This window comes from Colletotrichum fioriniae (assembly GCF_027942845.1).
Source record: "Colletotrichum fioriniae strain IMI 355084 chromosome Unknown scaffold_5, whole genome shotgun sequence".
NCBI lineage: Eukaryota > Fungi > Ascomycota > Sordariomycetes > Glomerellales > Glomerellaceae > Colletotrichum > Colletotrichum fioriniae.
Genome location: NW_027076841.1, coordinates 3,013,433 through 3,026,257, shown reverse-complemented (window position 1 = coordinate 3,026,257; position 12,825 = coordinate 3,013,433). Strand labels below are relative to the sequence as shown.

General features: G+C 54.9%; 2 protein-coding genes across 2 annotated transcripts; one reads left to right on the top strand and one right to left on the bottom strand.

The window, feature by feature from the left end:
• Positions 1–1,109: 1,109 nt before the first annotated feature.
• N0V96_005451 (uncharacterized protein) lies at positions 1,110–7,473 on the top strand (the record flags this gene model as incomplete). The annotated part of the gene is made up of 4 exons (XM_053197496.2): positions 1,110–1,156; positions 1,329–1,863; positions 1,925–2,012; positions 2,063–7,473. 4 exons carry the CDS (start codon positions 1,110–1,112, stop codon positions 7,471–7,473), a joined length of 6,081 nt encoding a protein of 2,026 aa, XP_053045036.2.
• A 2,315-nt stretch (positions 7,474–9,788) lies between these two features.
• Positions 9,789–11,972, bottom strand: N0V96_005450 (uncharacterized protein; the record flags this gene model as incomplete). Its single annotated transcript, XM_053197497.2, has 1 exon — positions 9,789–11,972. The coding sequence occupies one exon, from the start codon at positions 11,970–11,972 to the stop codon at positions 9,789–9,791; it is 2,184 nt and encodes a 727-aa protein (XP_053045037.2).
• Between the last annotated feature and the right edge of the window lie 853 nt (positions 11,973–12,825).

The window sequence follows — 12,825 nt, the reverse complement described above, 5'->3', positions numbered from 1 at the left end:
AGTCAAGACGGATGGAATGGAATGGGGCCTCTGGCCGGCCCTGGACCCCTCCATCCCGAACATCGTGGGTTTCGACGCTGAAACAGAGTCGACGCACGCCACGGCGTCGTGGTGGATAGAACAAGGTTCTAACCCCTGTCAGCCTTGCCGCCAGCCCAATCACCGCCCCTGACCAGTGCCGGCATGAACGACGTATCGAGAGATCTCACACAGCACCCTGCCCACGGCCGGTTTGAGACCCTCTTCCCTCCTACACTACGCTTGTCGAGTCTACTGTCAAGTATCCCATTTTTGCAACTCGACTCTTCAAAGGACCAGACATCATTTCAGCCGATTCTGGCCCTGGGATTGGCTTAGACCATCCGCTGAGGTAACATCTGGCCGGGTCCTCCAGAACCCCCATACCGAGAATAACCTTGGAAATAGGCTACCATAGTATGCCCGTCCCATGAGACGAGGCCGGGTACTTCGAACGTATACTCTAGTCTGCAGCGTCTGCAGGTTCTGCTGGCATCCTCTAACCTTGGTGCCTCTTCATCGTGTGTCCCTGGCGTTACGTCTTCCTGCTCCCCATCTTGCTATAGCCTCCAGCGCGGCAGCCCAGACGTAGACGTAGCCGCAGAACCACCATCCACCCATCCATCCCTACCTTTCTTTACACTACCACATCCAAATCTCCTCTGAGTCTCTGACTATCCGTACCTGACCTTCAACCATCTGCACACACACCCCTCCCGGTTTATGTCACTGCCGGCTGCTCTGTTCTCCTTCCCTCTCCGTCTGTGCCCCCCGTCTTTGCTCTCCACTCTGGTGCGTCCCCGAAAGAGTATCGAGAGAACAGCCGCATCTGCTCGTCCTACCACGCGCCCTCACACATCTCCGTCCTGTCATCCTTCATACCATCTATCTGCCACTTCGTGTGTACATCGTAGGGCATCTTTCCTGTCATGTTTGTCTTTGTTTGATCGTGGAATGCTACCATAGTACGAGGCATTCTCATCATGATTCGTTTCCTTCACTAAGACTTTTTTTCCTCTCCTTCAACATTTCCCCATTGACTGGGTTTTTTCGATTCTCCTCCCGGCCGGCCCGCGGCCCCGACAAACGAAATGTTCATTCCAGGAATTGTTCAGGCCTTGGTCTCGGCCCTTACCTTGTCAGTCACCCGTCATTACCTCCATCGTCGACGCTAGTTAGGAATAGCTGGGCGCCTCGAGGCCAAGAAGGAGGCTTGGAGGAAACGATCATGGCCTTGGGAGATACGAAAGAGAGGAGGGAACCGTTGAGAACGGAGGGGGAATATTTGCGCTAACCATCCTGATTCACAGTGGAATCGTCATCCAAGCCGCGACGCCCGCCGTCTTTCCTTTAGCAAAGGGCCATGGCTCAAAGATCTTTCGGGACGGCCTGAGGCTGGTCCTCATCACATTCCTTGTATCATCCGCCCTGTGGGCACAAATAGACTTCACCGGCCTCACACTCGACCCAACCTCGACTGCCGGATGTCAAGTCGCCGTAATTTTTACTACAATCTTCGATCAACTCGCCCGATTCGCCATCGAGCAGTTCCTGCTATGGGCTATCAACGCGAACGCAAGAGCGCCGGCGAGCGCCATGGTCTACCAGGCGGTCCTCGGCGTGCGATTTATTCTGGGCGCCGTATTTGTTGGGTTCCAGAAGGCTCAGATTGCCACCGTCTGCGTTGCCAGAAATGATCTCCTGGCTATCGGTGCTGTTGTGATGGTCACAGACTTCGCCGTGATTGCTGCGCTCGCCTTCAGAGCCAACTCCATCGGCATTACGAGTGTGCAAGTGAAGAAGGCCATCTTCTGGGTCATCGGCGCCCTCGCTCTCTGGACGGCGGTAAGTTTTACGCGCTATTGCTTTGACGCATCATAGTACTAATCACACACCATCTTGATAGACAAGTATCCCAATGCTTCTGGGCATAGACACTATTGAGCTGATCTTCAGAACTGCTCTCCCCGCCACTGGCCTGTCAATCCTTCTCAGTATGTGTGAAGCCTTCGACTCGCTGCGCTAATTTGCTAACACTTCCCAGGCATCCTTACAGGCTCTCTGGGAGTCTTGCTGCCCCCTCGTCAAAAGCAAGAGGTTCATCCGGATGCCCAGTCCCCGCGAAATATCAGTTCTAGCAGAGACATTTCAACTTCAGACACTGACTACCCGCCGTCGCGATACGAGGACCTCAAAGGAGGCACGATTACTACTGTCACGACTTTCAACCAACCTGTAGACTTCGGTGGAGGTGTCGGCGGCGGCGCTCTGCCCACCATGCCTAGCATCGCTCCGGGCCAGGCATCTACCGGTGTAGGCGGTGTTCCCGTGCAGGGCCAGCTCTTCCCACCGATTCGGGCGCAGACGGCTCCTCCCAGGCAAAGCAGGAGCATGGACGCGAGGCCCAACATTATGAAGGGACGGAGTATTTTCGACAAGATTGGACCAGGCTCGAACATCAAGAATGCTATCTCCAACCCGATCCTCCAAGACAGCGGAGAGCAGAACCCCCTGAGCAAGATCGCCACCATCGACCTCGCCACAGCTGCGAAGAACGACAGGGAGAAAAGGGGTAACGACTTTACTTCGATGCAAAGGAACTCGAGCTTCAACGCCCAGCGCCCGGCTCCCAAGCCCCCAGCGATTACTCCGGAAGAGGCTCTCAAACGTGCTCAGAGTGGTAAGCGGAAGGAAATTGGGTTGAAGTCGCCCCCCGCGGAACCGCAACAACTCAGATCGGTTGGGCTCATGTCGAATCCTCCCGCAACGACTTCGTCCGCCCAGCTGTCTCCCGGCGTGGAGGAAATCAGACGCAGGTCCCCCAGGCAAATGCCAGAGACCCTGCAGCAGCTTGAGAACGAAAAGAGACCAGTCACGCCCCCGCAGACCGCACCCGTCAGCAGTATTTCTCCGCCTCGCCCACAACGGCCGGAAAGACCTCTGAGCCCCTTTGAGACGATGGAAAGATCAGCCAGCCAGCGCACCGTGGAGAGGACTATGAGCCAGAAGACGCAAATGACCCTCGATCGTTCCGTGAGCCAAAAATCCTCTACCGCGACCGAATTCACAGTTGCATCACCGCCCATTGGTCTCGTACCTCCGCCTCCGCCCAAGAGCGCCGCTCGTTTGATGTCACCCACCAAGAAGCCGGATCTGCCACCGACCTGGCCCATTCAGACTGCAGTTGACCCGACGATTCGTCCTTCCAGGCAAAAGCCTCTTTCGCCCAAAACACCTGGTGGGAGTAGTTTACAGCGACGGCCAACAGGTGGTCTGCCGTCAAACCCGAGGGCCATGGCTATGAGGCCTTTGCCCAAGGACGCGGTTCAACAGGAGCAGACTGTCATGTTCGTGAACAACATCCAGTACAACGACCCGACAGCAGTGCAAAGCATTATTGAGGGAGCCTCGAACCAGGCCGCCAAGACGCCCATTATGCAGTCCCCTGGGCCAGGGCTCAAGTCATCAGGGTCCGTCGTTCATCGACCTCGCCCGATCCCGAGACAGCAGGGCAAGGACCGTCAAATCTTCCCAGCGGAGAACTCTCCTAACCATAGGCGGAGCAAGTCAGGTGGTTCCATCATGAGCAGGAAATCGATTCTGTTGTCGAATCCTGGCAGCCCGACCCAACTGCCTCCTTTGCCACCACCACCGAAGAGCGCCGGTAACCACCCTGTACGCGCACTGCCAAATGACACCAAGAGCATGACTTTCGATGAGAAGATGGACCTCTTCTTCCCGGGAGGTCTTGGCAACTCTGAGGCGGGCGCCCAGCCCAGGACCCCAGTCCCTGAGATGCCCATGGTTCCTTTGGCCTTCAAGCCTGCAAGTAACTCGGGAGTTAACGAGAGAGATGCATGGGAATCAGGAAGCAGCCGGGATCAGTCCAAGCAGTCTGATCGCTCGACCAAGACGTCCATTCGAACTCAAAGCATTCTTGATATCGAAGAGTCAGTCAGGCCGGATCTGCCCCGCAACACTTCTAAATTCAGCGTTGATACCTCTGTTATTACTGGAAGACCAGATGAGCACGACTCTTGGATTCCTGCCTTGCCTATCAACGATACCGCGGAGATCAAGCGGGCATACGATGGAGCAAAGCGCCAGTCATCACCTGTCATTCCGGTCCGCAACCCTAGTCTCTCCGAGTTCAGCGAGACGAGGACGGTCAGGACTCGCGATGAAGAGACTACAACAAACTGGGGATCCATCCACTCACCCGTCGCACCAGTGAACATCCAAGAAGCTACGCACATGCCGAAGCCGACGTGGATCCAGCCGCGCGACTTGTCCATGATCAGCCACAATGACGGCAAGGAAGTCATGACAATCATGCTCGATGCATCTGTTGAGCACGAGAGAGACGTGGAAGCGCCGCAAGAGGCCCGCGAAAGCCCCGTCGACCTTCCAGAGGTGAGCCTCGCGAACAGAGGCGCTCGCTGGCATCGCCGCATCGGCGACGAGAGCATCACATTCACTGAGCGCAAGGAGCCGGTGCAGTCACGCAGACAGCCCCCTCCGCGGGCTCTCCAACTCAGATCTCCCGTCAAGAAGAACGCGATCGTGATGCACGCCGCAGAACCTTCTCCATTGGAGTCGCCGCAACATGCTTACGAGATGATTCAAGCGCAACTCAAGAAATTGGAACAGCCGAACCGCGACTCGTACGAGAGCCAGGGACAGAGGATTCGTCTTCTGGAATCTTTGGAGGCTGAAATGGGCCAGCAAGAGAACCAATGGCACGAGATGCAGCATGGTCTCAGCCGGGACTCCATGTCGACAGTTGGGACGACGTCGGTCCGCAACTCGCAACACGAATCTGCAATTGTCAACTCACGAAGCCTTGCTCAGATTGACGAGTCGCTGCAAGATATCCCCCAGCGCAATAACATTGCGTTAGATCGGCGCAATTCCCGCCGCGCTCGGATGGGCAGCATGAGCAAGTCTTCATCTGAAGATCTGAGGACGCTAAGCGCGTCTTCCCTCTCTTCTGACGGCACCAACAACAATCGCACCAGTCTCTGGCAACAGCGACTTGCGGATGCTCAAATGGAGTATATGGAGAACGCTTCTGAACTATTGGCAAAGAGAAATCTCAATTTCTTGTCTGTCTCAAAGGCGCCCTTGAGTGCGACTGCGGCGGCGTTGCAGCTTGGCAGTCCTACCCCACCGGACACCGACGAGGAGTCCGACGGCGGTGACGGTGTCAACGCTCAGATACTCGCGAGGCTCATGCCGAACGAGCGAGCTCCCGCACCCCCAGAATGTCTGTGGAAACCCGACTCGCCAGTCTATTTTGAGCGCGAACCACCGCTGCTTTGGGCTCCTCCCGCAAACCATGGCGTCGCGTCTAAAGTTACTTCCCCCCAGGGCGACGCCTTACCTGGTATCTCCGTTCGCCCTGCGACACGCAAGGTCTCCGATCCCCTAAATATCGTGAGCTCGCAACTTTGGCAGCCCGATCACACTGCTGCTAAAAAGCTACGGCCCACCTCCGGACTTTGGCGTGTCTCTTGGAGCCCTGAGCCCGTCAAGGATAACTTCCAACAGCCCCAGCGTCCCCTGACCCAACGTCCACCAAGACGTAGCAAGCGTGTCACACTGTTGCCCGATATTCTTGAGAGCCCGCAACCCCTTCCTGATAAGAGAGGTACGCTCGGTATCTTCCAGTTCCCCTGGGGCGAGAAGTCGGACACCGCCACCGTCCAACCGCGTGGGCCAAGTCATATGTTTATGGCTATGCCCGGTACTATGTCAACTGGTGGACCTGCAGTACGTGCCGCATTGGAAGCTCGCGCAAAGCAACTCGAGGCTCAAGAATACTCCTCTTCCTTCTTCGACGACTACGACGACGAGGAAGAAGGTGACGACGAAGTGTCTGATATTGAGGACGACGAAGATAGTGACGACGGCTTCGACGAGACCACTCTTTGGGAAATCGCCAGTCTCCTCCAGTCGGATCAGGTCCCATCCAAGAACAGTCTTCTCCCCCAGCCTATGACATACCGCCCAGAGTCCTTCGCCGAGGAGTACATCTCTGAGCGCTCTCAGTCAGAGTACGAAGACTCTGAAGACGAGAAGACAGCCGAGGGCAACGACGACACCAAGCACGACTCAATGGTCATCACCATCGCCGCCGAGGAGTTCTCCTCCTCGCCGGAACCCGTCTCCCTTCTTTGGGCACCCAAGCCAAAGCAGTTCATCAGCCGTCGCGCCTCAACAGGTCTTCCGCAACCCGATGCCCGTGTCTGGGGAAGCTACCTCGACAAGATGAGCGCCCCTGCCCGCGTCCGCGAGCGTCTGCCAGAGCCTGCCGTCATCTGCAGCACTTCTCTCTGGACCGCGCCCGCGAAGAAGCAAAAGGTGGCCCAGTCCAACACTCCCCTCTGGAGCAAGCCACAGCAGCAGCGCAAGAGCAAGACGACGTCCATGTGGGCTGCGAGACCCGCCGTCGTCTACAAGGAGTCTACTGGCCTGTTCAACCCCAGCCACAAGCGCGCGTGCTTCAGGACAACTTCTGCCCTCCCCGTCGGCCTCGGCATGCCCTCCGCCGCCCGCGTCACGTCCGAGGAGCTGCCCCAGCTCGAGTCGTTCAGCCTCTGGGCCCCTACGTCCGTAGAGACCCGTGTTGAAGACTGGATGTCCCTCGCCGTCGCAAGACCCAGCTCCCGTGCCACATCCGGCCGCTCCACGCCATCCTTGGACACCGCATCAACACGATCCGACGATGAGGAAGTCGTGTCGGACTTTGAGCCGCTCCCCGAAGTCCCCGCCGTCAAGCAACCGACGTGGTGGGATTCCCTCAAATCCCAAATGTCCGCTCAACCGCCCTCCACCCAACCTGAGCCCCTCCGCCGCACAACGGCGACGGCCGCGCAATGGGAAGCCGCCCTGAATGAGGCCATCGGCGCGATCCCTGCGCCGCGTCTCGTGCGGAAGGCTTCCACCCCGTCAGAGTGGGCAGAGGCTCTCAACCGAGCCGTCATCTCATCCTCCTTCAACGCGGCGACAACTCACCCGGCCCTCGCAGGCTCCGTGGCAACGACAAGCGTCTGCGACCCCGCCGTCGCAAACCCAATCTTCTTCTCCGCCGCTCCTCCTGCTGTCGTACCCCTCTGGACCGCTCCCGTCATCACGATCCCGAAAGACACGGGCATCATGTGGATTCCACCCACCAAGCCCCGCCGCCACGCGCACGACACGACACCCATGAAGCCCGAGGACCCTGAATCCCGCCGCCTGCGCATCAAGCGCACCAAGAAGACGGGCGGAACCAGCACCGACCCGTCCACGTTTGGCCTCGTCAGCTTCGACGGCCAGGCCATGTGGAACGACGTCTACGGCGCCGAGCTCAGAAGCAGGAGCGTCACGCCTCTGGGCGGTGGACGATACTGGATTGCGGAGGATGTGGCTCAGGAGTTTGTGGAGGAGGATGTGATTATCCAGTTTGGCTGAGGAAACTGTTTGTGTTTGGACAAAGATTGGAAAAGGATATCCAGAACAGGAAGAACCAGAATCTGAGATTGGTCTCAGGGAAAGGAATCGATGACACGATGTACGAAGAAATCAGTGGTCCTTTTACATAGCGATTTTTGTTTCCGCGAGGTTGTGGGAAATTCCCTTCTTTTCTCTAAAAGGACTATTGCAGTCACACCCACACTCAAACAGTGTTTTTCTTTCTATCTTGTCTAGCAGCTATAAAAGCTTCAAATATTCTCACATTGACCCTCGGGATTATCAACATGTGTGTATGTGTTTTTATGTGTGTCCTGATTATTCTTATATTGTAGTAATACCCTCCCCCCTTTATTATCCCCGGTTGATTTATCCCAAAGTCAGAATGTTACAACTCGTCAAGAGTCGAAAGGCCACATTACAGGGAAAGTAAATAGGCAGAAATAGAGTGAAGTCGAACGAACAAAGATCCCTTCTCTCCATTTACCACGAGTCACCGTGTCGATTCCAAAGTGCACGTGCTGTCTACCATCTATCCAGACAGCCAAGTAAAGAAGTTGATTCATATCATAAACCTGTCATGGTAGCCATCACGTGAAGAAGAACCAGAAACTAAAGATGTTCGGACACCGGTCACAACGATAGCGATCATGCTCAGCCAAAACGAGGGGGGGGGCTTCTTCCGACGACGACTACGGTCAGGAAAATGCACCCATCTGTCTGCTTGATGGGAATAAAAAGGTACTACTTTCGAAGAAAGACGGGCTACACACGACACTCGGCTCTCTTTTTTTGTAACCTGGACAGCTCCGTTCATACGGCAAAGTAGAATCTGACGACTGCACCCTCGAGTTCGTCATTTAGTAACCAGTCCATGAGAGTCGTCTATAATTCATTCGCACACAAAAATATCTGCAACTTTCGATTTCAGCACCAGTCACATTCTCACACACATCCGATCCTCTGCGTGAGAAAAACTCTGAAAATGTGTGCCATTCATTAAACCCATGTACGCGTCTTCATCACATCATCTCCTTCTCCTTGCTCTCCTTCTTTTCGTTCCTACTTCGCGACGTCATTAATCTCATCCGAATATGCTCCATCGTCACCATCCCTCTGAAAAGCCCATTAGTGTATATATATATTTCATTAATAAAAGGAACCCTCTTCCCTGTCTTCTCCCTTATTATTGAAAAGCCCGGGTGCTCCTTGCATCATTACTTTCTATAGCCCTTCATGATCCATTCTTCCTTTTCCCGTCCTATCGTTCTCCGAAAGTGTGCTTTGAGAAAGTCGCTAGTGCAGAGGTCATGTGAGTGAGTGCAATGAAGGAATGCGAATGAGAATGAGCCCAGGTAAATAAATGCTGATCCGTGCCAGGCATTACGACGCGCCCCCGCCCCCCTAGAACAAACAAGAAATACATGATGCCTGGCGAAGGGAGGGGAGAAGCGTATGCCCATTATATAGAGTCTCGTGATCATGAGTTGTTGGAATGGAAGCAACAAGAAGACCGCCATACGCGGAGCAAAAGCATGTACGAAAAAAAGGAGGGTAAAAAAGCCATGATATATAACCAATGGGCCGACCAATGAACTGATCCTGTCTGTTTTGTTTTGCCTCTTCGTCTACCCATGGCATAATGCCACTGCAAGAACTTGCTGAAAAGAGTACTAGGTCTCTAAACGAGATAGATATCTGTTTTGGCACATGGCCCATCTTCGCAATGTGGACCACGTGTCGTGCTCGATGCTTTGATTCCAAATTCCATTCCCTCTTTCATTTCCCTGCCCTTTTGTTTTTTTCGTTCGCATTCCCATTTCATCATCCACCCGTTCCATCGCCAGAGGGTGCTTGTCCTGCCATGGCATTCCATTAAACCTGGGCTTGAGGACTTGCCTAGCGAAATCGTACATGATTACGTCGTCATAACCCTTCTCTCGTTGGTAAGAAAATAGTAAAGAAGCGTTAGGGAAACCCAGCTGGAGAAGCTGGAAAATGTATCTGTCTACAAGGCTTGTTGCCAGCCACAGATGTCGCAGTGTAGAAATTTTGTGGTTCGCTGGATTCGGCCGAGTCGATCGAGTCGAGAAAAGTGCCGGGACTGTCTTTTGTGTCGAATGTGGCGGCGTCGAGTGAAGAAAACGGGACAAAAAGAAACCCCCAACTGAAAACCCCCCTAAAACCGTCGCTATGCAGACAAGAAAATCAACAATGTTCGTACATGTACAGGGCTGTTGTAGCCCGAAAAGGACGTTTGGGCCGTCACGCCGTCAAGGCTTCAGATGTTGTGATTCAACATCTCTTGCCTCATCTCAGCTGACCGTCATCATTTGCATCCGTTGTAAGCCGCTTGACGGTGAAGCGTCAACTGATCCACGACCGAGTGCAGAATTTGCGCTTCTGCTGTGAGGCAATTTCTTTGGCGGGCTGGATGGGGATGGAGTATGGTCTGGTGTGAAAACCCGGGTGAAGGCCGGACTATCATTGTGCTGCCGGGGTGTTCTGGCAGGGCTCGATGTAAGTTGGTCTGCGCGGCGTATGACCTCTGACAAGATGTCCCGGAGATCGCCTGCGCGCTTGACGAGAGCCTTGAGGCTGTTGGTGCCAAAGTGCAGCTTATCGTCGCGGGCGGCGGCATCGGAAACGGATCGTTGCTGCATGGCGTCCAGAACGGATCTGACAATATCGGTAACGTCGTGGCCACCCATATTGATGTTATTTTCCGGCGTTCTTGGCCGCGGCGGAGGAAGCTCATCCGGAGCAGGACTGTTTCCGCCAAAGATATCGTCGTCTGGAGAGAAGACCGAACGTCTACGACCAGCGGGGCGTTCACGAATGACGGCTGTTTTTGAAACGTTGATCTCGTGTACCTCATCAAAGGGGTCTTCCTTCTCGACGGGGTCCGGCGACGCAGCGTCGAATCCGCTCATGATAGAGGAAGAATCCACGTCCATGCCTTCCAACTCATCTTCATCAGGTGATGCAAGTGCAATGATGCCCTCGGCTTCCTCCCAGAGACCTGCGTTGGAGCCGCCGAGCATATCCAGATCTCGGCCATGGCGACACAGACGCTTGAGATCGTTGACGAGTAGCGAGAGTTCTCTGATATGGCCGGAATGCTGCTTGAGGCTAGGTTGTGACGCTTGAATGGAGGCGGGAACGACCATTGCGAATGCGTTCTCGGTTTCCTTGTCTTCGCTCTCGTTGCCACCGAACTCAAAGTCATCGTCCCAGTCCTCGCTGACAGTCTTGCTACTCAGGCCCCAGGTGCCGAATTTGGGATTGACTGGTCCTCTGTCTGAGGGATCGTGGACTACTGGCACACTTTGGCTGCGGACGTGCATGGCTGAGGGTCGCATCCGGATGGCGGCGCGACCACCTCTGATATCGAGGTCTTGCTTTCCATAGGCGGTCTTGGGTCTGAAGGAGCTGCCCAGGTCGGTCTTCTCTTGGGTTGGTTCACTCCAGTCAAATATGTTGCTTCTCGGCCTCTCGCTAGGGTCGTGCGTTGCATCGGCGTTGCCATTACCGCTAATGTTGGCAAGCGCCATGCGCAAATTAGGGCTAACGCCACGCGAGTTCATCGAGCTAGGAGGCGATAGCTGGTTGCTGTAGGCCATTTCGTCTTCGTCGCGTGCCCAATCTTCATCGAAATCGTCTTCGATAGACAAGCGGCCAAAGTCCTTGCTTCCGAGCGAGTACTCATTCGAAGGGCGTTCCAAGCTGTAGCGCGGTGCCATGGTATCTGAATCGGTACGAATTCTGGGTTCATGATGAACACGTACCGGCGTCGGCATATTTTCGTCTTCTTCCATGATTCTCTCATTGGCATCCCACGAGTGACTGAGCATTTCCTGGATGGACAGCCTCTTGGCCTTGGGATGACCGGCAGTGCTTGGGGGCGACTCATCAAACATGTGGTCGAGTGGGGTTTCCGCTGCGCGATTGCGATCGGATTCGGCAGTTCGCAACGAGTCAAAGACAGTGTCGCTCTGTAAATCCGTGTCATAATCGTCGCCAGAAATAAATCTAGCATCGAAATCAGAACTGTTCATGGTCGAACTGCGATCTGTCGTAGCGCTGCGATTATACGCAGCTAGCGCTGCCGAGCCCTGGGAACTGCCAGAAGGATGTATTGAGCGGGGAGATGGAGTAACGCCTCCCGATGAGGAGCCAAGTCTAGAAACGTCGACGTTGAAGCTGGAAAGACGCGAAAGCGGCGGCAAGGGCGACGAAGAGTTGCGACTGCGAGTCCTGAGGTGCGTATCCGAAGTGGGGTCTAGGCTGGCGGCAGGGTGATGCTTTGGCGACGTTTGAGACTCGTCTGCAGGCGCAGCAAGGTTGTTGTCTTGCGCTTGCGCCTGGCCGGGGGATGTCGTCGTAGGCGCAGACACATGCCGCTTATTCCCACCACCACCACCTTTGGATACCGCCCCGCGTTTCGTTCGTCGGAGGCTACCAGCTCTTGGCATCCAATTCGGAGAGTTGAAATGCATTGTGAGCGATCGATGCGTGCGCTTTGTCGGGGTATCTTCTGGTGTTGCTGGGGTGTTGTCTTCTTGCGATTCTACTTCTGTTTCCTTCTCACAATGAACTTCCTCGTTTGTATCGTCGACCGCCGATGGGGGATCTTCGACAAGAACCAAGGCTTCTTCAACGGGCGCAACCGAGTCTCCCAACATGCCACTCCTTATTAAGTAAATATCCTGCTTTTGGCCGTCGGGTACCAGTATGCGTTTTGTTGTTGCCGATCGGGTGCTGGGACTCCGGTCAATTATACGGTCAGGCACGCTCCGTGCAATGACATTTGCTCTGCGATTGTGGAAAAATGAGGTCCACTTGGTTGTTGATTTTGTTTTTTGTTGCAAGGTCGATTCGTCTTCGGGTCGCGGTGGCACCGGACCTTCTCCTGCTTCCTGTAGGTATTGGTCAAAGGAGAATTTCGGTTCTGCAATGGGCTCGATGTGGTTTCCGTCGTAATTGATCTGGTGCAAGGTGGCAGATCTTTGGTGGCTTGTCGCTGGTCGGCGAAGACTGGGAAGGTGTGTCCTGGAGCGACGGCGCATTACAGGACCATTCTGGTGTGCCGAGGGCGGGCGCTTCACCAGTTTATTCGGAGGTAGAGGCGGAGGAATAGAACCGGTAGGCGAAAGGATCGGAGCGGCTGAGCCGTGAGAGAAAGCGACAGACTGGGTATCGAAACCCAAATTCGATCTGATGCTTCCGTGTTGTGACAAAGGCCGTAGTGACAGGCGTCTCATCCAGGACCCACTGGAGGAAACAGAGTCTCTCGTATCTTCATTGACCGAGGGCGCAGCTTGGTCTCCCTGCTTCACGTAGGACGCTCTC